Consider the following 25,244-nt stretch of genomic DNA (forward strand, 5'->3'; position numbering starts at 1 on the left):
GCGATGGATGAAAGTCTTAAAAACAAGACTGCGCTAATCTTGCTCTAAGTTTAAAATTCAAACCGAATACCGAACTTTCACCCCTTTAAAGATATACAATATAAATAGTTGTAAACTCAATTTTTACGTTCTAGGACAACATTATGGGATTGAGAGAATATGTTTTTATTAAGCTAGTTCATACAAAAATACACACGAAAAATATTGCATATGATATGTTAATAGGCATAAATCATTTTGATCTAAAAGGTAAATTTATCACTAAAGAGCATAAACCTTATTCATATCTTTGTTCCTATAAATTTCTTTTAAACATTGATTTGTAAATTTGGTAGTGAGGGTATTAGGGTAAATAGTACACATTAAGTAATTATGTCTTTCGCTATTGTGCATTAAACACTATAACTTAAATTTTGTGAGCTTTAATATTTAAACTTTTAAAGCCATGCAATTACACAGGTTCTACAATAGTTATCATCTATAATTCTTCAAAAAAAAAAAAAGAAAGAAATAAATTATCATCTATAAGCAATTAAGCATTTTATATTACTCATAAATTTAAAACGATGTTTTACAAAATTAATTAAATATCAAAAAGTAAACATATGAATTATAGGTGTGGTAGTAAAAAAAATGTGAACTTTCAGATAGATATAAAGGAAAAGTAGTTTGACAGATAGTTTGAAGATGGATGAAGGAATTTTAGAAGGGAATGATGGAAATTTTAAAGAAACAAGAAAGGTACTAGAATGGAGATGGGACATGCCAGTTTTTGTTTCGTGGATGAACTACACCATTATTAGGATTATAAAAGTTCATTTTTTTAATTAATTTTGTAAAATAAATAAAAAAATAAAATAAAATAATAATAATAAAAAAATTGCACCCATTAATATGAACTTTGCCTCGTCCGCCCAAATTAATTCGAACTTTCGAGTATTATCTATCACTCCCAACTTTAGGGGTATTAATTTTTATTGCACCCAAATAACTTGCAACCGGTAATTCAGGTAAACATTTGTGAATTTTTTTTTTTGCACACGTGTCATATGTAATTGGTTGAGAAAAATAGAGAAAATTAAAAAAAAAAAAAAAAACTTAAAACCAACCAGCAGCTGCCCAATCACACGAACACCACATCCACCACCACACGAACACCATCGACGCACACCACAGCACCACCAACGAAGGCCGAAATGGTCGATGTTGGCCATAAATGGCCGAAAACGGCCGATGGTAAGGCTGAATACCCTAATCCGACCATGTATGGCCGATTTCGTGGCTAAATGTCACCGATTTCGTGGCTGAACGTCGCCGATTTCGACCGTTCGTGGCCGATTCTGGCTGCTAGGGAGGGGTTTTCGAGGGTGGCTGGGCTGGGGAGGGGTTTTCGAGGGTGGAGGAAGGGAAGGGGTGGATGGGCAGCGATTTCCGGCAGCGAGGGAGGGGTTTTCGGGGGTGGGCGCGAATTTCCGGCGGGGTGGGGGTGGTGATGGAGTGTTTTCCGGGAATGGGGGGTGGTGGCTGGGTTTGGAAGTTTTTTTTTTTTTTAATTTTTGCTTTTTTTTTTTAAATTTTTTTAGACCTATCACGTGTTGACACGTGTCTAGGTAACCTGCTACATCAGGTTGGATGACCTGTTGGGTGCAAAAGATTTTAATACCCCTTAAAGTTGGGAGTGATAGATAATAATCGAAAGTTCGGATTAATTTGGGCGGACGAGGCAAAGTTCAGATTAATGGGAGTAATTTTTCCAAAAAAAAAACCCCTAAAGTTTTTGTTACTTAAATTTTTTTTTTATTTGAGTTTGCCCCACGTTCACCCTACATCCGAGATCCGACCCGGATTGCACACCTGGCTTATGGTGGGTGCGTCTCACAACTAGAGTTTTCTACATTCGGTGAGGCTCAAAGTTGATACCTCCCTTAAGCAACATCAAGCTGCTTACCAATTGATACCAAACGGACACACGGTTTTTTTTTCCCCAAATCCATACAGCCTCAAGTGCATATACATTAACTAAATTCAATTACTCAGTTGCCAGCATCACATGTTGTTCATAAGAAGCTTTTTAACGTTGATCCACAAGCCAGGGATCTATCTTTTTTTTTTTTTTTTTTTGAAAGGACAAGCCAGGGATCTGAGGATAAAAAGTACTCCGTATATAGAGATTCAGTTGCACAAGTGAACTAAAATCTAGGGACAACCTGCAAAAGAGGTCTGCAAAAGCATCTTCACGAAAGTATTGCAATCAATCCCCAAGGCTTCAGTCATGAACTGATAATACACATAGTAACCAAATTGATCCTGCCATAGACACGAAAAATGCATGACTTCTCAAATATCAGATACGCGTGGTCTTCATTTGCTTAATGCACTCATGGATAGGGCTGGCAATGGATCGGATACGGGTCGGATTATGCTCCATCCGCATCCATCCGCCTATGCCCATCCATCACCCGAACCATCCGTCACCCGTTCCAGACTCCATCCATATCCGATCCATCCATCATCCACGGATGAATCGGGTGGATCGGGTGATAAATGGGTGAAGTTCTATTTGCATTCTAATTTTTTTTAAAAAAATCAGATTTAGAAAAGTAGTCCACTAACATCAATACTTCAATAGTCTAATACACCATCAGTGAAAGAAAATGATAGTAATACCACATAATACAATTTAAAAAGTCTCACACAAATTACAACATTTGTCTAAAGCCTCATAAAAAAAAAGACAGTACATGAAAAAAAAAGACAGTACATCTCAAGTACTGAACACTTGCTCCAAATACACGTCTTTCTTTTCAACTCTTCAAGCTTTCACAAATTATTGATCTTCATATCAAAAGTCCTTCCTCTCCGTCCTACATACCATAATTAATAATACCAAGTATTTATAAATAAGATATAATCAAAAGAAATTGGGGTTAAAGAATAAAGAAATAGACGAGTTTGATCAAATTACCGAGTTAATATCAATGACTTCACTTGATGTACTTCCTTCGGCTCCCACATCAACATCATCCAAGATAGTAGCACATGCATGTGCATTGTCAAATGAAGAATCTAAATTAATATAAACAAAATTATCAATTATGATATCAAACATTTTAAAATAAATAAATTATTTTAAGTGGATGTAGTATGTAAAAGAGTAAGAATTACCAGAGTACTCATTAAGAATCCAGTTTTGTAAACACATAAGTGCCTCCACGGTTGTAGCATGAAGACACGAACGATGAGGACTCACAACCCTACCCCCCATGCTAAAAGCACTCTCTGAAGCCACGGTTGATGCTGGAATGGCTAGTATGTCCTTGGAAATTTTTCTTAAGGTTGGATACTTCAAATCAATTCTCCAATAATGAAGGACATCAAAATCATTACTCTCCGGCAATGCATCATCCTCAAGATAATCAAGCTCACACCTCACATTAGCCTTTCTTTTCTTAGACCTCTTAATCCTAGTCCATTCATCAACTTCATCACCATTATTATTCAAAGGATCACCAACATGTCGTTTCCCAAAAATGGTATCATGACTAGAAGACATATAATCTCCCCCCACCATCTTATCTTGGTATTCTTGTAACAAATCATACAACAATCCCCTAATCCTTTGAACTTCACCAAATGCTCCATCACCATATATTTCATTAAAGTAAAACTCCACACATTCAAGCTTATTTCTAGGGTCCAAAATTGCCGCAATAGCCAAGATTCCATTGATGTTTGACCAATACTTGTCAAACTTTTCAATCATTTTTTCAGCCATGTCCCTAATAACCTGTTCATCATCATCATTTTTCCATTTTGTCAAGCACAACTTAATCTCACATACTTGACGAAAAAATAAGTTTGCAGTAGGGTATTTCCTACCAGAGACAGTCACTTTATGAAACTTCCTCAGCTTATCACAAATTTTTTCAGCCAACTCCCAATCACGTTGAGTAGGAATTACAAACTTGAACTTGGGATTTTGAGTTTTCAGATTTGAAAATACATTCTTATATGGGAAAGCACTTTGAAGCATTAAGTAAGTAGAGTTCCATCTTGTTTTGCAATCAAGAACTAACTTTTTAGAACAATCAATTTTTGAAGCTCTAGCCTTATCTTCAAATTTTTGGATTCTACTTGGAGTAGAAGTCCAAAAAACAACACAATTACGGATTCTTTCAATACCATAACCAATCACATCTAACCCATCCTGGACATCAATCATGGCATCATTTGTTGTGCAATTATCAAGAACCACAGATGAATTTTTTTCAGCTATGTTATACATATTCAGAGTATCCACCAAAACCTGAGCAAGCATGTTGGCAGTATGTGGGCAAGGAACATAAACAAACCTAGACATAAAAATAATTAAGCACAATCAATATGAAACAAAACAAATCAATACACAAATATAAACAAACAGACAACTAATATGAAAAAATGCAATAGATTATATAATAAAGAGTGTAATATTATGGATACCTTAAGGTTCTGTTTCGCAAATTCCATTGGTCATCTATGAAGTGTGATGTAACAGCCATATATCCTTGTCTTTGGTTTGATGCAGTCCACATATCAGTCGTAATTGCAACTTTTCCCACATGATCATCAAATAATTTTTTCAGGTTTGCTTTCTCACTTGTGAACATCTTCAAAATATCACTTTTGAGAGTATTACGACTGATTATCTTGAATGTTGGATTCAAACTATGAACAAATTTTCTAAAGCCAATATGCTCAACAATAGACAAGGGATACTCATGGAGAATAACCATATTAGCTAACTCTTTCCTTGATACTTCATGACTAAATACATGGTTTTCTATTCTTGTTGAATCATGTCTACGATTAATAGACAATAATTGTTGTCGCACATCGATCTTCACTACATGCTTTTTAACACACCTATTCTCAATATGGTCTTTTAAATGGGAGGTCCCATTTTTACTATTACCTGAGAAGAGGTTATTACAATGTAGACATCTTGCTTTTGCTACACCATTGATTGTCAACTTCTCAAAATGATTCCAGACTTCTGATTTGAGCCTTTTAGGTTGACGTGGAGGTAAATCCATGGAATTATGTTGTGAACTAAAATCCTGTTGTGTGGACTGATCATTAGTAGGCATAGTCGCTTGTTTAGTAGAGGCTAATAGCGGTGGCATCTCCATCTCAGGAGGAGCTGATGACTTTGACGCAACACTACTTTCTTCCATGTCCATGAAATCTGTTGTTATATAAGTGAAAGATCAGTATTAATTAACAAAACAAACCTCTCAAGGCTTCCACAACCATATATTATTAAAGTTTACATGCAACTATAACAAGATCTAACTATAAGAATATGAAATTGGCAAATTGCCACACGCAAATGTCCAAATTATTCTAAAAAACCTAACTTATATACATTACAATCCCAAATTCTAATTATAATTAAAGTCAAAACTCAAAAGCTAGATATTTTCTTATCTAATTTCCAGATTTTTCGTACAAGTATACTACCTAAACCACTTGCAAAACATGAAATTAATTAGTATGACTTTATCATCTTTGATCTGCAAGTTTTTCTTGATTTAATTTCTTGTTTTATAAATTACATAATGTTTGTTCCTTCTGATTTAACTAAGAAACGAAAATTAATTTACTGAAAATTCATGAGAATTATTTAACTAATGAACAAAAATAATGAAAAATAAAGAGAAGAGTAATAATAAAGTGTTCTAACCAGTTTGCCGATGAAATTAGAGCGGTTGATGACAGCGAAACTCGTCGAAATGGTGTAGCTCTGAAGATGCGGCTAGTCGGAAATTAGATCTAGGGTTTGAACTTTAGATGAGAGAGAAACAAACTCATAGAAATGATTTTCTATTCTATGATTCTATTAGTAACTTCTAGATGTTAAGATGTAGTAAATAATATTATATATATATATATATATATATATATATATATATATATATATATATATATATATATATATATATATATATATATATATATATATGGATGGATGGGTGGATCGGGTGATGGGTTGGATGAAGGTCCACCCGAATCCGACCCGATCCGTCACCCGATCCATCCGTCATCCATTTATAATCCGCCTTTGATCGGGTTTTTATCCATATTTTCGGGTCGATTGGATCGGTTATCCGTGGGTTCGGGTGAAATTGCCAGCTCTACTCATGGAGTGAAACCTGCCAAGTACAATCAAATGTTAGTGAATAATATAGCCTGCATGTCACATAACCAACACTCGCACAAAGTTGTCTTACCATATCCAAAGGACATTGAGCCAACCTCTGCTCATAGTTTTCAAGTGGCTGGATTAGAAGCAATGTTGCAGCCGCGAGAACAGAAGGTCTGTACATCGTATATGCAATGTCTGCACATTAAGCCAACCTCTGCTCATTATTTAGGACCATTGAAATTCCCCATGTTCTTCACTTAAACATGCAGAACTATGGACAGAATTTTCAGAAATGCAACTAAAAGCTACCGATTTATTAGGCTGAAAAGAGAAAAACAATCCTCTAATGCTTGATAATTTGAAATTGTGAAGTAGAAGACTCATCATCACATGAGTGAGGGGTAAAGGAAGGGGTACTCAAGACATTGAAAGGACTCTGCACCTGTATTACAGGGAAACAAAAAATCACTAACCACTCAGGGTCTCAAAAAGGAACTGCTCAATCTCGCCAGACAGGCGGCACTTGACAGGTTGCTCATACAAAATTGATCCCAGATAGTCAATGAAGCACAAAGGTGTAAGTAGTCGTAACCTCCAACCCAATACCTGGAAAATTGTATGAATTATAGTGAATGTAAGATTGATAAGATGTGATCAAAAGAAAATATATCATGCTTTCATACTCTTTCAGTGAAAGATTTTAATGTGACTAGGTTTTGCTTATACATTCAATTATCATACTAAATTATCAAGTATATGCCAACTTTCAAAAGTTGTCGGGTAATCCTTGTCTATGTACATCAAAAAACGTACTACACAGCATAAGCAGAATGTATTTATGAAGCCCCCTAGCATAATCCAAAATCACCAACATTAGTGAAATTCCAGATATACAAATCAGTCCTGCAAAAAAAAAATTCACATGGACTATGGCCATCCAATATTTAACAATTTAAGGCATCATTTCACAAGAACGAAAATCAGTTCAACAATTGAGAAACTATCAAGGTTTTTATGTTGGTATGATAAGTTAAATACTCGGAATAGTCTTGGAAGGAAACAAGTGATACAAAATAGAAGATAAAAACCCAAGATATCTGCATGTGGAGCAGTCCTATCAATGACACTAAAGTCGATAGCAAGATCGCCAAGATGTATGTCACACAGTATTACATATGCTAAAGCAAATTCATAATGTGTGATTATGATCCATAAATGCACGTCCAACTTTAGCATAATCTACTGTAAGAGAAGAGTATTTTCAGTACCCACCTATGACCTTTGTATACTGCGAAAAATGTGCAGTACTCACCCAACCCAAACCCAAAACCTGGTTACATAACGGTAGTTAGATCTTTTAATCAGTTCAGTGCTCTTAAAGCGCCCAAATACCATAGAATCATATGCGCTAATAAGGTTTGCTGAATCCCATTCCATCATTCCACTCAAGCTTGCAAAACAGCTTAACTGCAACATCCTGAGAAGCGGTCAGGTAATGTTAGGTTTGCGCCACCAATTATTGAAACTGTATGATTTTAACTACCCAGCTCTTTCTATTCAGGCACGAATGAGTAAAGCATATGATAGGATTCAATGGAGAGCATCAAAAGTATTTCAAGCCAAATTGCAGGTTACGGCAAGGGGACCACACTCTCCTTACCTCTTCATTCTATGTATGGAGGGGTTGTCTGGTATCATTCAGAGGGAAACTGAAAGAGGAGAGATAGCAGGGGTCAAAGTTGCATGTGATAGAATTAAATGGGATTTTTTCAAACAAGTTTTACTAAAAATCGGTTTCCCAGGAAGAATGATAACAGTAATCATAAATTGTGTTACTATGATCTCCCACTCGGGGGTTCTAAAAGGAGAACTGAAAAATATTTCAAGCCGAATTGCAGGTTATGGCAAGGAGACCCGCTCTCTCCCTAATTCTTCTTCCTATGTATGGAGGGGGTTATCTGGGCTCATTCAGAGGGCAACTGAAAGAGGATACATAGCAGGGATCAAAGTTGCACGACAAGCTCCGGAAATTACGCATTTACATTTTGCTGATGATTCGGCATTCTTTATGTAGGGTGAGGAGCAGTACTGGTCACTCTCACTCTGAAGTTTCTAATACTTACTGCAAGGTGTTTAAGTCAAGTGATTCACCAGGACGAATCAGTCATGCTAGTAGGTCCAAACTGTAGACACAGGTAGACAATCTATGTGGCATCCTAAACTTTAGAAGATCAAACAATTTTGGTGTTTATCTAGGAAGAACCAAGTGACGAAAACATAAATAATTGGATCAGTTTATCTAAGATAAGTGAGAGATAAAATGCCTGAAATTCTGTATTTTGCCTCCAGCAGATAAATTAACCTTAATTAATTCTATCCTATCCTCTTTCGGAGCGTATGTTTTCTTGGTTTATAAATGCTCAATGGCTATTCTGAAAAAGATAAACTCTCAAATAGCTATATTTTGGGGGATGGGGAAAAAAGAGAGGGGAGGGATCTACTGGAGAACTTGGAATCTGATCACCAAACCCAAAAGAGGCTTGGAATGAAAGATGCTAAAACTTTTAATCAAGCACTTTTGGCGAATCAAGGTTGGAAAATCATTCCGGATACTAATTTCTTAATAAGAGGTTTTAAATGCTAAATATAAGAAAAGCAATGTTGGAGGGTAGGAAAGGAATAATACAGGATCGTGGGGATGGAGGAGTGTTGGATGGGGTATATTAGGGACAGGTGTAAAGCAAATATTCACTATCCCTGGTCAACGGCCACGAACTGAGGAGGTTAGATAAAGATTTAGCCAAGGATAATCAGGTGGTGAAAGAGCATATCAATGATAACCTTACTTGGGATATTGACAAGTGCAAAGGGCCTTTTACACAGGGTACAATTACACCTTTGGAAGTAGGAGCTGAGGACCACCTAATCTGGAATAGGGATAGGAAGGGGTAGTTTTATTTTAAAAAGTGGATATGATTTGATCCAAAAAAGGGGGGATGATAAATAACAGTGAGGAGAATAGCCACATTTTTAAGAAGATAGTAGAATAGAGAGGGCTTCTGTTAAAGACAGAAATGCCTATGAAAGGCCCTCAATGATGCACTCCCAGTGGTGCAGGAGTTCTAAAGGAGAGGTGTAATGAACTAACTTAGGGGAGGGTATTATGGGCAGTTTAGTATGTAAGTAGTATCAAATGTAGTCTGGACAATATGGGAATTCTAGAATTATTAGGTTAGTAGTTGTAGCCTTAGTATAAATAGAAAGAAGAAAGAAGGAAGAGGGTAGGCAAAAATTGGATGAAACTTGTTGAGAGTTGTGACCTCAAGTCACTCCTTGGAGAGTTGTGAGCTAAACTCACTTTTGAAGATTGATAGCCTTAAGCTATTATCCTATCTTTTGTAACCTTTCAACCATTATCAATCAAAATCCGAGCTTTAATCTTTATTTACTTTCATTATTAAATCAGATTATGATCCCAGAAAGTCAGTCCATTACAAGAGGATTGGAAATTAACATTTCCTGCGCGCTATGCTGCACTACAGCTGCTGCTGATAATGTTTAGATACTAGAACATCTATTCAAGGACTGTAGTTTCGCAATGCATATTTGGAAAGGAGGGAGATTAGGCATTACTACGAAGAGCCAAGGGCATGTCCCTTTTAAAGAATGGTTTGGCAACTGGAGACACTATTTGGACAAAAAAAAGATAACAACGATATGGACCTGCTAGACTATATCACATATACCTTGCAGGGAATTTGGCTGACAAGAAATAAAGCAATCTTCGATAGTCAAGATCTATTAGTGTCACAGAAGATATGACAGGAGAAAAAACAGGGTGGAACGACACAGTGAGCAGCGATGTGGAAAGGGAAAGAATAGAGCCCGAGGAACCACCAGGTTTTGAGAAAGAAAGAACAGAGAGGCATCATCTTATTGGAAGGGGTGAAATCTGTAGTAGGATTAGAACCTAGTTAGCATGGTGCTTGAGAAAAGGAAAAAGTAGAGCCATTACCATGGAAAAGCAAGAACGAGTGTTGATCTTAGAGGAGGAGGAGGAGGGGGGGCACAGAGCCATCAGTTGCATCAACAATCAGCAAGCAAGCATAAAAACTTTCAACATTGCCGATTTTAAAGCAAGGAAGCATGAATACAGACACATCAACATTCTTACTACAAGTCTACAAGTAATGAAATCATAGGATGGCTAACACGCCAAATCAAGGTAAATAGCGATTGCGACAATGAAGTTCAGCGTATCATTAATTCTGTAAAACCTTCTCACTTGTTTGTATCAGGAAAATTGGTAGCAGCGGCAAGGGAATAGTTTAATGTAGCTCAGAAAACCCAAGAGAGGGGATACTCTCTTTTTCACATCTATCCAAAAAATAAAACAAAACAAAATAAGACATTTTCTTACCATTACTTAAGCAATTTATTCTATATGTTCCAGGAATATTGGACAGATTTGGCAAAGCCATAGCTACCAATATGTTCATTACTTTCCCTAACCCTACTTCACTACGACATGCAGTAATGACGTTGTTAACTTTGCCCAAACCATCTTAATATATAATACATTAATACTTGCCACATCTTCCACTGAAATTCTTAATTATAATAGGCATTAAGTATATTCTTCGTTAATCTTTACCATTGCAACCTATACTGAAGTTCAGTGCCTCCAGAACTCTTAATGCATCCACTTTGTTGTCGATAAACAGAAAATAATGTTCATTCTCTTTATTATCGCATCCAAAGCATCAAGTAGTTCTCCAGTATATTTACAATGTTCATTCTCTTATTCTATGCCCATCTGGATTCCTTTTGTTGATCCCTCTACAGCTACTAGTGTAATAAGACATTTTGAATACTACTAGAAGTACAAAGATGCCTTAAGGAACAAGGAGAAACTTAAGAGACAACATATGGTTGGTGAAATGATTTTTCAAGCTTAAAAATTATAATGCATGAATATAATTGAAATGTGAGAGAAACACGATTGAATCGTATCAAACTTTACACAAAATGAAAATGTACCTTGAGTAAATCAACCTGAGCTGAATGTATGTGTACTTGGAGAAAGTCCAGCAGCTTTCCACCCTATTCATAACACACAAGACAGCCTGAGTCTCAATGTTGTCACCATAAGCAAACAAAAAAAGTTAATGAAATAACCATACAACAAAGTCATAGATGAATATATCATTCCTCTCCACTTTAGCCGCAGTAATCAAACACGTATAAGCAAGTACTTCACAGTCTTTTCCAAGAACCACCTATAGATTGAATGTTACAAGAGATAACCGTAAGTGACCAGAAGAAATTGTTTTAATTTTAAATCCAACATGTTCAGCTAATTTACCGAAGTCTCATATCTCGATGCATATCTATCGAAATAAGAAACTGTTGCACATCGTATCTTGAAAGTAATTGAAGCAGAAACCTAGGATAATATCAATATCAAAGAGGACAATTGTCAATTATATATTGAATGAAACATTCTAAATTATCTTTTGTCAAACCCTATTAATTCTCAATCTACCTCCATGATAATTTTGATCAGTTCTTGACGGTACTCCGCAATATCAGTGTTGATGGCATAATCAGAGGCCGACATATAATCTTCCTCTATGGAAAAGAGCTTTTCTCCGGAAATTAAATCTTCATAAAGCAGCATTTTCTTTCTATCCTTCAACAAATTCACGTATACTATATTAACAACTTATATAACAGAGAAGATCTTAACATAATTAAATGCCTTACGTAATGTCCAAGGAAATTATATTCAATTGAAATCTATCATATTACAGAGACTTTGCCACCTTATAATGTCCTCAGCAAATAGAAAAATAATCTATCATTTCACTTATCACTCATTATAATAAGGAGCAACACGATAATGAATTCAAGACACTAAACTATTTGACACCCCAAATACAATTTAAATTCTACATCTTTCATAAATTTTTCAAAAAATTTACATTATTTTTGGATAACAATAGTGGAGGGGAAGGAACAGGAAGGAAGAGAAAAGTAGGTGAGGGAAGGGGGATATAGATCCATTTCCTTTCATTTTGCGCCCAAATCTCACCAACATTTGAGGGAGAACGGATTCTCAAAACTGTATTTTAGAATGAAAACAAAACCATTTTTTTTTCTATTTTTTTTGTAAACAAAAATCAAAACCAAATTTTGAAAATTGAGTTTCAGAACTGAAATTAGAACTGATTTGTAGAACTGAGTAAAGCATTTATGTTTGATTGTTAAAATTATTATGTGCTTATGATATGCTGCCCAAGTGTTGATCTATCAGCACTAATGTATTCATCAAACTGCCTGAAAGTAAGTGGACTTATCAGTTTCTAACTAAGTTCATTTAATTCATTGACCCTTTTTTCTACATGATTTTTGCACCATTATGGCCCGTGAAGAACTAAATGCAGCTAATGCAAGCTAAAACGAATTTATTGTCAAAGCTTCCTCTCCTTTATCTATAAGTTCCCAAGAGGTTGTTTTGAACCTTGAATGAAACTAATTATGGCACTAATAAGGGTATAGACAAAGCTGAAGCAAATATTGAGTTTTATTCAATTAATATCTATAATATTAAAGAGACTTTGCTACTTTTGTAAGAAGTGAGTAAGGATAAGCACAAGGATCTCAGAACTGATTCTAGCCTGAGTTCATTCTTTAGCTTGAGATAATTAATATGACTGATATTAAGAACTGATTTTCAATACTAAAATCAGTTCTGAATTTCAAATATGAAATCAGAATTGATTTTCAACACTAAATTTAAGAGCTGAAAACAAAACTGAATTTCAGAGCTGAAATTAGGGCTGATTTTCAAAACTGAGTAATGCATTTATGTTTGATTGTTATGGTTATTATGTGCCTATGATATGCTGCCCAAGTGTTGATCTATCAACAAATGTATTTGTCAAACCGCCTGAAAAATGCAACCTATCAGTTTCTGACCAAGTTCATCAAATTGATAGTATTCTTCTTCATCATTAACATCATCTATCCCATTATTTTTCCTTTGTCCTTGAACAACCCCTCCACTCATGATTAACATTATCCACAACACAAAAGATCTATTTAGCTCACTTAGCTAGAATGAATGGCTCAGGACCACTATAGTTTAAATCAAAAATTTCAAGCCATTGCAACCAAAATGTCACTCAAAATACCAGTAATATTATCAAAAACTTTCAAAACATTTTATAATCTCCTGAATTCAACTCATACCTGCCTAAATTAAGATCCTGAGCCACTTCCATGGACCTTAAAAGATAATAAATTAACATAAATTAAACTACCACGAAAAAACATGTTACCTCAAGAGCTGTTTTCAAAGGAGGAAAGAAAACTTAGAAGCCACTTCAATGGATAACTACTATAACCTGCGATTACAAACATATTTATCATTATTCACAAAACAACGGAGATTCCACCAATTACATAGTACATACAATCAATCAAAAAGCAAATTACCAATTAAAAAGCAATGAAAGCCAAAAGTTCCTTTTTTGTGAATACTAACTTGGAGCTTAATAAATTACCAATTGTACTTAATGTGTGTCTTGCATATAGAAAACAATATTTTTTTTTAGCTTTAAGTTAGATTGTATCCACTATGATTTTTATACTTGAAGCTAGCCTAGCTAATGAAGCCATCAAGGATGGTCAATACACATATTAAGAGCATATTTGGTAAGAGTTTTTTTTTCAGGTTGGAAACGGATTCAATTTAACTATTACCGTTACCAAGTTTTGGTTAGAATGTTTAGGGAACAATTACCATTACCTAGGGATAATGGTTTCCACCTATTTGTTACCTCTTTAAAACTTTAGGCAACAAATACGCTTACTCTCGTCAAACAAACATAAGGGGAGTTAGGATACGTGAATCCATTCCATGGTTAAGCCAAACAAATGAAAAAGTAAGAGTTAAATGATTTCAATCCTCCATCTTATTTGTTTCTTTTCCAATCCATACCCAATTTCATACCAAATGCCCCCTCCCTAAAGATAGAAACAAGCTAAGGTGCACTTGCGTTACAATACTTTCACTTTTAGTTACAATCAATGCTAACTAACTCGAAGTCACCTCAGACTTATGAGCACTTGAAATGCTAATATGTTTAATAATAATTTTGCCAGGTGTTAGTCTTTACTCGTTAGCTAAAAATATACTTTGTATCTAATCATTAGTCATCACTTCATTGAGCAATACATTTTGGTTTGTCAATTACATACTTTTTTTCTTCATGAATCTGTTAATCATGTGTATGTCATCCAGAATAAGGTTATAACCATCTTACGTTATTTAATCCGATCCTAAAACACTATTAGAAGAAACTTCATTATTTTTCTCAAAAATTTCTCTAACCCACCACATAAATAGTGCATCACTAATTCTCTAGCCTTAAATACACATGAGATTGGAAGGGCAACCTCATTTTGGGGTAGGACTTTCTAGACGCTCTTTTTAATTTTGTTCCCCTTTTCTTTGAATATATGCTTTCGGGTAATTATAAGGAACCCTGTTGCTTAACCAATTGTCTAATGAAGGCTCGATCACTTTTAGTTTGTGGTTTATGTGACTACTTTCTCAAATAAATTAAAAAATATAGCAAATAAAGAGCACCAATGACTAATTACTATTAGTATTATAGCAGTAGCAAACAATTTCCCTCTCCCTCTCCCTCTCCCTCTCCCTCCCTGTCAGCCACTTGAACCTACTCCTTGTTAGCCACCAATGATTAATTCTCAACATTACTCAAACTTCACAAAACAAAATCCACAAAGGAAAGGTCTGCTTACACACACAGGATGATGAGAATAAATGTTCCAAAAACCCAAAAAGAAAAAGGCAGAATACTGAATCTAAATTTGCACATCTAGCATGGAACGACTAGCCCTCTCAATTCTCAAATCATATAGCTATAAGACACCAAGTCTCATCTATGATACTAAATATAGATTATATGGAATAATTTTAAGGGTCAAACATCCTAAGAGACATTCTAATTTAACCGAAACAAAGCTTACCAGCTTATAGAGTTATACCAGAGGAATTTACTATCTAAAACTTAAAATAAACGCCAAACATTCATAAGCCCATTTCCAAAAACTGTACCAAAATATTACTACCTCCGTTACATGTTATGTGCAACGATTAGACATTTTCCCTCTCTGCTCTATGTCAAATCGTTGCACATTACTTAGAGCTAGTCCCCATTAATATCAGATATCAACAAGCCATGTTGATATCATGGCATTATTGTAAATATTTCGAACTTTTTTTGAAAAGTGTTGGTAAGTTAGTGGAATGCTGACTAGGACTCCGTTGCTACACTATTTTACTTCCAAAGTGTAACGGAACTTAAATAGACGGAAAATTTGACACCATCTCCTTCCTTTAATCAAATCTGGGTAAATGTAAGTAGGAGAGAAAAACAAAGATCTTGAGCAAGTCGAGGTAACGAAGATGGTGGACGGTGGGTAATCCGCTTCCACCATCTCACAAACAATCAAGTCATATCTTCTAGCCTCTAATGCCTGTACACAACAAAATATTATACTCCTGAATTCCTGATCTAGACAACTAATCCTTCAATTATAAAAATCAAACACTAATATCAAGTAAATATTAAAGCACTTATATTGAAGAACATTTCACCATTACAATTACCTTCCGAATAACAAATTATAATCCTGTTGTCCAAATTAAAATCATCTTTCAAGTATTACATTACAATTGCCTTCTAAATACGGAGTAACTAACTAGAAGAAACCATTAATCCTTTTTTTTGCATAATCAATCGTCAAGCTAGAATTATATCAAACAAAAATCGATTCGCAATTCAACAACTCCCAGCAAATAACCTTTATATCAATCGACATTTAAAACAACAATTTAGCATTTCAATTACCTTAATATAGGGATGAACTCCCAACAAATACCCTTCTACGATTGCAGGGTCTTCAACTTTGCGATTAGCCGATTACCCGGGCAATTCAACAACTCCAATCCCACCAACTGGGCTACCGACAATCGAGAATCGGGTTATCCAACCGACAGTGTAATGGGGTTATCAAACTTTCAGCTACACTCGTCGGATTCGATTCAACCCTGAATTCGTTCTCGATGTTTGGGTTTAAGAAGAATGAGAAGGTAGACATCAAAGTGACAAAACGAGGTAAGCAGATGTTAACGTCGCTTCCATTTCAAAACGGGGATAAAAAAACGGGAAACATTTACAAAACAGCATCAGTATCTTTCTTTACGATTTTGCCCCTTACTAAACAATGTGAATTGATAGTGGTACCCTGATATTAACAAAACTCGTTGATATCAGATATCAACTTGGATTTACTCCATTACTTATAACGGAGGTAATATAATCAAATTTCAACAATTTTCCATATTAATAAACGAATTCAATCTAACTAGCATAAATCAAAGTTATTCTAACAACATTTCATAACAATAATCAATTTAAGACAAGTCCAATAGTGTTTTTCAGAAAAAAAAAAAAAAAAAAAGACAAGTCCAATAGTGAGAATCAAATAGCACAAATGAGCATCCCATCTTGCAGTGATCACTTATTAAATTTCCCAAATGTGAAACTAAAAAGGGCAAAGAAAGGAAGGGGGAAAATCCAGCTTCAACTGAACACAATAAGTCAAATGTTACATGATAAATTCAATTTGAGCACATAAAACCTAGAATCTGACTACGTATCTTGTTAATCACAACTCAAATATAAATCGGCGATTCAAAAGATAGAATACAGAACATACCACGGGGAAATTGAGAGAAAAGCGGGATTCGCGATAACGGGTTGAACCTTGGATCGGAGGAGCGATGAAGAAGACCATTAAAAAGTTTTTCTTTTTATTCCTTACTAGTTGTTGGCCCGCGCGCCCAATGTGGTGATCTTTGCTTGGTGATTAATATGTAATTAGTCGTTGTTGTATGTGTAGATTATTTCTAATATTGTATTGGTAACAGAGTCGGGTTTATTTATTAGCGTTGAACAAAGATAAATTTGATGGAATGGATTGTTTTGCTAATGATTAATGTAATATATGTGTGCGTTGATTAGCAAAATAATTTCAATAAATTACTCACAGTTTCAAAAGTAGTAGAAGTCATTGTAAAATTCTTTATTCGAAATTTAATGGGATGTTAAATGTTTTGGTGCCAAAAATAGTTGTTATGAATTAGAATCAATTTTAAAAGCTTTGCTTTAAACAAATTAAAATTAATCACTTGGGGCATCAAATGTCGAAAGGATATTTTTAACTCAAATGAAAAAGCTATATGCATACAACATGTCTTTGTTAACAAATTTGCATCGTCATAAATAATAGCGCGCAGTCCCCCAATTTGGCGATCTCTGATTGGTCATTATCATTTAATTAGCTTATGTTTTATGTTAATCATTATTTTATCAGTTTACTTATGATAAAGGGGGTGTGAGAATTAAGCAACTGGTGGTACGATCAAGGCGATTGGAGGATTGGTAAATTGGATGGTGAGATCAGGGCGATTGGAGGATTGGCAAACTGGTGGTGCAATCACGGTGATTGGAGGATTGACAAACTGGGTGGTGCGATCAAGGCGATTGGAGGATTGTCAAACTGGATGGTGCAATTAGGGCAATTTAAGGATTATCAAAACGGGGTGTTGCGATCATGGTGGTTGTAGGATTGACAAACTAAGTGGTGCGATCAAGGCAATTAGAGGATTAACAAAATATATGGGTGGTGCGGTCAAGGCAATTTGAGGATTAACAAAATATATGGGTGGTGTGGTCAAGGCGATTGAAGGATTAGCAAACTGAGTAGTGTGATTAGGGCAATTGGAGGATTGCAAATGGGTGTTGCGATAAGGGAGATTGGAAGATTGGAAACATCCAATTTGCCAAATTGAAGTTGAAATTCATGTTGAAATATAAACTTCTATGGAGGATATAGAAAGCTTGTCACTTTAATGGAAGTCTCGGATCTTATAAGAGGAAAACCAAAACTCATTTATCAAACCTGCTTCAATAGTACATGAGGAAACTACACAAAACGAAACATTTAATAAACAATCCAATATCATAACTAATTAAAATGATTAATAAATTGAACAAGACCCAATCAATATTATAAATTAAAACCAATGAAAAGTAGGAAATTATACTGATGTAAGGGGGTCGATTAGAGAATTGGCAAGCTGAGTGATGCGATGAAGACAATAGAAGGATTGCAAATTGGTGTTGTGATCAAGGCGATTAGAGGATTTGACAAACTTGGTAGTGCGATCAAGGCGATTGGAGGATTGCAAGCTGGTTCTAGTGATTTGGGCGATTGGAAGATTGGCAATACCTTATTTTCCAAATTAAAATTGAAATTCATTGACTGGAAAATAAACTTCAATGGAGGAGAGAAAGCTCAACGCTTTAATAGAAGTCTCGGATCTTATAAGAAGAGAAAAAAAAATCCTTCAAAACCAAAACTCACTTCTCAAACCTAATTCACTCGTACTTGAGGAAAAGTGTATCAAACGAACATTTAATAAATAATTCATTATCATAATTAATACATTAAAATCAATGAAAATAAAAAAATCACACTGGTTTGAGGGGGCGATTGGAAGATTGACAAACTGGGTGGTGCGATGATGGTGATTGGAAGATTGGCAAAGTGGGTGGTGTGATCAAGGCGATTGGAGGATTGGCAAACTGGGTGATGCGAACAAGATGATTGGAGGATTGGTAAAATGAAAGCTGCTTGGACCATTTTAACATCTTAATTTTCCTCTCTCATAAAGTATTCAGTTCAGTTGAGTTTAGTTTAGCTCCAATAAGTTCAGTTCATTTCAGTTCAGTTCAGTTCAATTTAGCTCATTTCAGTCAATCAGAACAGACCCTAATTGCCCTAAGTTTTACTCCTAAACTAATTGTGTATAATTGCCTTAGTTTCTTAAGTTATATATCTTTCTTTAGTGATCTTTTTCTTTTTTCATAAGTGATCTTTCTTTATCTTGAGTGATTTTTCTTTCTTAAGCGGTCTCTCTCACTAATGGTTTCTTTCTTTTAATCTCCTAAGCTAATTGCCCTAAGATTCTTACCTAAACTATTTACCCTGAGCTTTAAGCTATCTTTCTTTTTTTTTAGTGATCTTTCTTCTTGAGTAATTTTTCTTTTTAAGTAAAATTTCTTAAGTGGTCTCTCTTTCTTTTTAAGCATTTTAGTAACTTTTTTTCCTAAGTTAATTTTCTTATTTTCATAAGTAATCTTTCAAGTGATTTCCCTCTTTTTGTTAAGTGATCTTTCTAAAGTGGTCTCTCTCAATTTTTTTTTTCTTAAATGCTCTCTCTCTCCCTCTCTCTCTCGTGAGTTTTCTTAAGAAATCAGTTTAAGAAATTGTAATTAGTTAAAGTGGTCCATCATTTCATTAGTAAGTTTATTCCTAAGCTAATTGCCTTATTTTTCTTAAGTGATCTTTCTGAAGTGGTTTCTCTTTTTAATTTCTATTCTATGCTAATTGTCTTGATTTTCTAATTTGATCGTTCTTAATTGGTCTTTCATCTCTCCAAAGCCAATTGACCCTATTTTCATAAGTTATTTTTCTTAAGGGACCACCCTCTCTTTTTCTTTCTTTAGATAAATTAATTAATTGCCATAATTTTCTTAAATGATAGTATTTATTATATGGTCTCCTTTTTTGTCTCGCGTATTGTAAACCTTTTTCCTAAACTAATTTCATTTTCCTAAGCTAATTTCCCTAAACTTTTTAGGTGATATTTATTAGAAAAAAATAAAATTCAAAATTCAAAAACCTTAGGAATGTAAGGGCATGTTCTCTTTAGATTATTTTCAGTTCAGTTCAGTTCCGTTCCTAATATTCTCCTCTCATAAAATATTTAGTTCAGTTCAGTTTAGTTCAGCTTAGCTCAATCAATCAGAACATACCTGTAGGGAATATTTCCAGCACCATAACCCCACTGTGATCATACACTAAAGTATAGTGGTGTCCAAAGGGAAGGAAAAGAGAGCAAAAAGAGTCGCCAACAAGTTTTAGGAACTTGTAAACCAATCACGAGGTGAAGGTTACACCCCTTAACGATCTAGGAGATCGTCAACTCCATAAGGTCTTGAACCAAATAGGGTTCGGGGATGAGGGTACGAATCCAATCTACAAAAGAAAGGACTCGCCCTATAAAATAGGTCTCTACTTTATTCTACTCGTATTCATGTGCGCTTTTTGACTAACATGCAAACATTAAATTAAACCCTTAACCTGTTTATCTATGTTGGTTGAATAGTAATGCACAAATAAAACTATTATTGGCGATCACTTAAATTAAAATCACATTAGCCTAAACCAAATTATTAATTATCTTATTAAGCGTACAAGTACAAATTCCCTTTAAACAAGCATAAAAGGCGTGATCAAGCAATAACAATAAATAATAAATATCAAGCAACATAATAATAAGCATAATAAATAATCATAAATAATAATAATAAAAATCATGTTAATAATAAAGCTTAATAATAATAGCAAGATCCTAGTCATGATACTAACAAGATTAATAACAAATCATAGCATGTCACTAAGCATTAAAGATCAAAGCTTTAAACCTAACATGGTACTAACATGCTAACATGATATTAGAAAGAATAAAAGGCACCCTAAACATGATACTAGAAAGCATTAAAGACATCCTAACATGATACTAGGAATTAAAACGATATAAATATGCTTTCTACAAGAATAGAGCAATAAGATTACATACTTTGATGCCTCGTACCTCTTTCTAATAACAAAATACACGTGTTAGTAAACTTCAATGAAAATAATAAAATTAAAGAATTAAATTAGATGATTGAAAGAAAGAGTTAAAAAGTTTAGACTGGATTTGGGACCAAACCCTCAGAAAAGTATAAACCTTTCACGTTTAGGGTGAAGGCAACTTCGAACTTGGCTAGGTGTTTCAAGATCTTGTGTATGCGGAATTGTATTTGATAAAAGCTAGTTTAGAAAAACAAGAGGGAAAGAATAAGCTATATTGCTCAAGAGAGAATAGAGAGAATTGGGTGATTGTGAATTTATTGTTGATGAGAGTTGTTTTGAAAAGGGGAAATATGACCTCTATTTATAGGAAAAAAGAGGGTAGAAGAATTAAGAAAAGAATCCAAATTCGAATCGAAATAAAACTCGTAGACAGCAGTTTTTGCGAATTTTGTTTTTATCATATCTTTTGATCCAGAAGTCCAAATAAGTCATATAATATGTAGTTGGAAAGCTCTTGAAGTCTACTTTCTAATGCAATTAGAGATTAAAATATTTTGTAGATAAAAAGATATGGCCAAAATAGTAGGACGGTGTCAGTTTTGGATAAAGTTTCGTATTTCTTTCATATCTTTTTCGTTATAGCTCGGAATTAATATTATAATATATCATTGGAAAGATATTTTCAAGATCTATCCAATCATATAAAATTTGGATAAAAAATATGAGGCAAGAAAATAATATCTGACTGTCTTTGAACATGTTTAAATCTGAATAGAATTAGGACTTTAAAAAAGGAAAGTTTTAAAAAAAGGGAAAGTTCTATTTAAATCAAATTCTTAATCTTATCTTTTCAAAAAAGGATAATTAAGATTTGTTAGAATCTTATAGAAGATTCTAATCAATCCTAATTAGTTTAAGAATATGATTAAACCCTTGGACCCTTCTCATGATCATTGGGTCGTAGGTAAAATCCGGTTTAGGCCCATTTTAGTATTTTGGCCATAACTTCCTTAATTATATACTTCTAGACTCTAGTGTAGCTATCTATCCCTACACCCCCATCCCTAAACAATACATAAACAAACCCAACAACCCCATTTTCTGTACACACTTTTTACCCACCTATAGATTAAAAAAAAAAATATTCAAATCATCATTTCATTTCATTTTCTCTCTCCTTACCCATTTTCTCTCTCTATACCCATTTTCTCTCTCTATACCCATTGATCTACTTTTTCAAACCCAAAATTTCTACGAATTTGAGACAAATTATCAATTAAAATTGTTCAATCACTACAAAATTCAACAAAACAAGATTGAAATTCGAAAGAATAAGTGGTTTTGTTCATATTTGGTTCAAAAAAGAGTATGAAACCTAGGTTTTACTAAATTTTTTTTTGTTGTGATTGTATTTCAAAACAATTATTGAAACATGGAATGAAATGATGATTTGAATATTTACTATAGTTTTAGTAATTTTTGTAAGTATTTACTATAGTTTTACTAATTATTAAATGCATCATGTAAGTATTTACTATAATTTTTGTAATTATAGTTTTAGTAATTTTTGTTCAAAAACTAGTAAATCAAATCATTACATTCTTCATTTTTTTTTTTTTTGTACAACAAAGAAAACAGTTCCAGAAAAGGAAAACAAAGATTCTGGAAGAATGTAAGTTTTAATAAAATTAATTCGTAGTGAAATTTTTCTTTTGATGAATGTTCATTTCCATTTTGATAAATGCTCATTTATACATTAGTATACTATCATTTACATGTTTTTTTTTCGAAAAACTCTCATTTAATTAATACAAATGCTCGTTCAATTCATATGTATTTAATAATTTATAGTCATTCGTGTAATAATGTTCATTTTTTCATAGTTTGAAGTGGAGAATTATTTTGATGAATGTTCGTTTTTATTTTGGTAAATGTTCAATCACATAATAATACATGATCATTCAAAATTTCACATATTAACATACGATTATTAGAACATCAAAGGTGTTTGATGAATGTTCATTTTTATTGCAGTACGAAGGAAATAGTTTTAGAGAAGAACATAAAAAATCTTGAGAAAAGTAAGCATTAATTAAACTAGTTCGTAGTGGGTTTTTTATTTAATAAATTTTCTTTTATATTTTGATAGATGTTCATTTGTATATTAGTATACAATCATTCACATGTTAATAGATAATTAAACATGTAACAAATGAACACATATAATAGCAATAATGGTCAGTCATAATAATGCATTTGATCAATTACAGTTAAATTACCATATGTAAAAATATATATGATCATCTATAGTTACATAACTGAACATTATTTATGAAACTACAAAACATTGACAATCAATAAAAGTCACATGTACAACTTATAATCCCATAAACACAAATATATATATATATATATATATATATATATATATATATATATATATATATATATATATATATATATATAAATGAATATTATTATAAATAGACAAAATAACAAATTTTAAAAAATGTTCACTAGTTAAAATATGTATGAGCGTCTTTAAAAGAATAAAAATCATTGAAATTCACGTGTACAACATTTATATTCAAATACAACTACAATAAACCTATAGTTAACTACTAAAAACAAATATTAAACATAAATGAACATTGGATGATGAAAATGTTCACTTTCATGTTTATAAAACAATTACATGTAATAGTATAGCTGTATGGAAATGCATTATTATTGTAATTAAATTGAATTTATTTTATATTGGAAATTTATATTTAACAACTCTTTATTTATATAAATACAATTCTAAGACGTATGTATTTTTATACATCTTACTATAAAACTTACACATAGCTCTTGAAATGAACATTTAATGATACAAAAATGAACATATGTTGAAAAACGAATAAACAAAAATGTACATTGGATGATGCAATACTTCTAATAATAAAAATGATTTAAACGCAGCAATCCATATAAATAAATAAATTTGCTCTCATTTTTATTGATAAAAAAATTCTTAAAATGCAACTCATAAAATGTACTTCGTATTAGTTTGAACAAAAACTCCTTATTATAAAAATGAACATCTAATGATTTATGAATGAACATTTACCAATATAGAAATGAATATATTATAAAAATTTACAGAAAATTCATAAATGAAAAGGGGTGGGGGCGGGGCACGCGCGGAGGGATGGTGGGTGCAGGCAGTTTTCCCTGCCGTAGAGTCTAGGTAAAAATTTGTATGAATGATGAGGAAGTTATGGCCAAAATACTAATCTGGGCCCGGTTTTATCTTTACATATGGCCCAATGATCTAGAGTAGGGCCTACTATTATTATTCCTAAAGCTATTAGGATGGATTATAGTCTTCTAGAGCTTCTAGAAAGTTCTTTTCATATCCTAGTGGAATTAGGATTGATAATTATGTATACGAGTTTTATTTGGAATAAAGTAATGTTTTATATAAAATTATGATTTTATCCTTCGTACGGACTTTACGATTCAATTTTATTGAAAAGTGGACTCCGTGTTGAAAACGTGTGAAAAATCTAAGCTGTCGCAAAACGACAAGCCTTGTCGCCAGGCGACAGTCTTGTCGTCTGGCAACAGGTTGAATTCCTGGCGACAACGTGGAGTTTTATTCCTTTTCAATTCTGATTATTTTTCAATTGATTTCCAGACTATTTTCCTATAAATAGGGTCCTTAGACCTCCATTTTCAATCATCTACGATCTACAATTCACAATCACCTAATTCTCGCTCTTCTCTCTTGAGCAATATAGCTTTCTTTCTCTCTCTCTTTCTAGCTAGCTTTTACAAACACCATACCGCACTCATAAGATCTAGAAACACCTAGCCAAGTTCGAAGTTGCCTTCGCCCTAGACATGAAAGGTTTACGCCTTCAGACGGTTTGGTCCCAAATCCAGTCTAAACTTTTTAACTCTTTCTTTCAATTATTTAATTTAATTATTTTATTTTATTATTTTCATTGAAGTTTACTAACACGTGTATTTTGTTATTCGAAAGAGGTACGAGGCTTCGAAGTAAGTAATTACCTAATTCCCTATTTTATTCTAATGTAGAAAGCATGCTTAGAATACGAGTAAAATAAAATAGAGGCACATTTTATAGGGCGAGTCCTTTCTTTTGTAGATTGGATTTGTACTCTCATTCCCGAACCCTATTTGGTTCAAGACCTTTTGGAGTTGACGATCTCATGGATCGTTAAGGGGTGTAACCTTCACCTCG

At 33.5% G+C, this 25,244-nt stretch overlaps 3 protein-coding genes across 4 annotated transcripts; all 3 read right to left on the reverse strand.

Moving 5' to 3' along the window:
- Positions 1 to 1,973: 1,973 nt before the first annotated feature.
- Positions 1,974 to 16,454, reverse strand: LOC145595013 (cyclin-D3-1-like). 2 transcript variants are annotated; one of them, XM_081651364.1, is made up of 10 exons: positions 16,132 to 16,454; positions 13,531 to 13,596; positions 11,733 to 11,879; positions 11,553 to 11,633; positions 11,371 to 11,466; positions 11,228 to 11,290; positions 6,661 to 6,793; positions 6,273 to 6,382; positions 6,179 to 6,194; positions 1,974 to 2,376 (listed from the first exon to the last, which is right to left on the reverse strand). In XM_081651364.1, the coding sequence occupies exons 3-10, from the start codon at positions 11,865 to 11,867 to the stop codon at positions 2,345 to 2,347; spliced, it is 666 nt and encodes a 221-aa protein (XP_081507490.1). In that variant the 5' UTR covers positions 11,868 to 11,879; positions 13,531 to 13,596; positions 16,132 to 16,454; the 3' UTR covers positions 1,974 to 2,344. The 2 variants fall into 2 exon arrangements, with proteins under 2 accessions (XP_081507490.1, XP_081507491.1); XM_081651365.1 differs by lacking the exon at positions 1,974 to 2,376 and having other exon boundaries at positions 6,080 to 6,194; positions 16,132 to 16,451.
- Positions 2,646 to 3,839, reverse strand: LOC145595012 (zinc finger BED domain-containing protein DAYSLEEPER-like). Its single transcript, XM_081651362.1, has 3 exons — positions 3,166 to 3,839; positions 2,966 to 3,066; positions 2,646 to 2,864 (listed from the first exon to the last, which is right to left on the reverse strand). The coding sequence occupies exons 1-3, from the start codon at positions 3,773 to 3,775 to the stop codon at positions 2,838 to 2,840; spliced, it is 738 nt and encodes a 245-aa protein (XP_081507488.1). The 5' UTR covers positions 3,776 to 3,839; the 3' UTR covers positions 2,646 to 2,837.
- On the reverse strand, positions 3,780 to 5,876 carry LOC145596026 (zinc finger BED domain-containing protein RICESLEEPER 2-like). The gene is made up of 4 exons (XM_081652459.1): positions 5,726 to 5,876; positions 4,483 to 5,227; positions 3,880 to 4,352; positions 3,780 to 3,787 (listed from the first exon to the last, which is right to left on the reverse strand). The coding sequence occupies exons 2-4, from the start codon at positions 5,220 to 5,222 to the stop codon at positions 3,780 to 3,782; spliced, it is 1,221 nt and encodes a 406-aa protein (XP_081508585.1). The 5' UTR covers positions 5,223 to 5,227; positions 5,726 to 5,876.
- Positions 16,455 to 25,244: the final 8,790 nt, after the last annotated feature.

This window comes from Chenopodium album, chromosome 19, assembly GCF_948465745.1.
Source record: "Chenopodium album chromosome 19, dcCheAlbu1.1, whole genome shotgun sequence".
Lineage (NCBI taxonomy): Eukaryota > Viridiplantae > Streptophyta > Magnoliopsida > Caryophyllales > Amaranthaceae > Chenopodium > Chenopodium album.

Excerpts from the sequence above, each read along its gene's own strand:
- LOC145595012 (XM_081651362.1), bottom strand. The coding sequence starts at position 3,775 with ATGGCTGAAAAAATGATTGAAAAGTTTGACAAGTATTGGTCAAACATC. Across the intron at positions 3,067-3,165 it reads GATTCTTAATGAGTACTCTG|ATTCTTCATTTGACAATGCA; the intron begins GTAATTCTTACT and ends ATATTAATTTAG. Across the intron at positions 2,865-2,965 it reads AAGTCATTGATATTAACTCG|GACGGAGAGGAAGGACTTTT; the intron begins GTAATTTGATCA and ends TATGGTATGTAG.
- LOC145596026 (XM_081652459.1), bottom strand. The coding sequence starts at position 5,222 with ATGGACATGGAAGAAAGTAGTGTTGCGTCAAAGTCATCAGCTCCTCCT. Across the intron at positions 4,353-4,482 it reads TTGCGAAACAGAACCTTAAG|GTTTGTTTATGTTCCTTGCC; the intron begins GTATCCATAATA and ends TTTTATGTCTAG.
- LOC145595013 (XM_081651364.1), bottom strand. The coding sequence starts at position 11,867 with ATGCTGCTTTATGAAGATTTAATTTCCGGAGAAAAGCTCTTTTCCATA. Across the intron at positions 11,634-11,732 it reads TGATCAAAATTATCATGGAG|GTTTCTGCTTCAATTACTTT; the intron begins GTAGATTGAGAA and ends ATATTATCCTAG. Across the intron at positions 11,291-11,370 it reads TATTCATCTATGACTTTGTT|GGTGGAAAGCTGCTGGACTT; the intron begins GTATGGTTATTT and ends TGTTATGAATAG.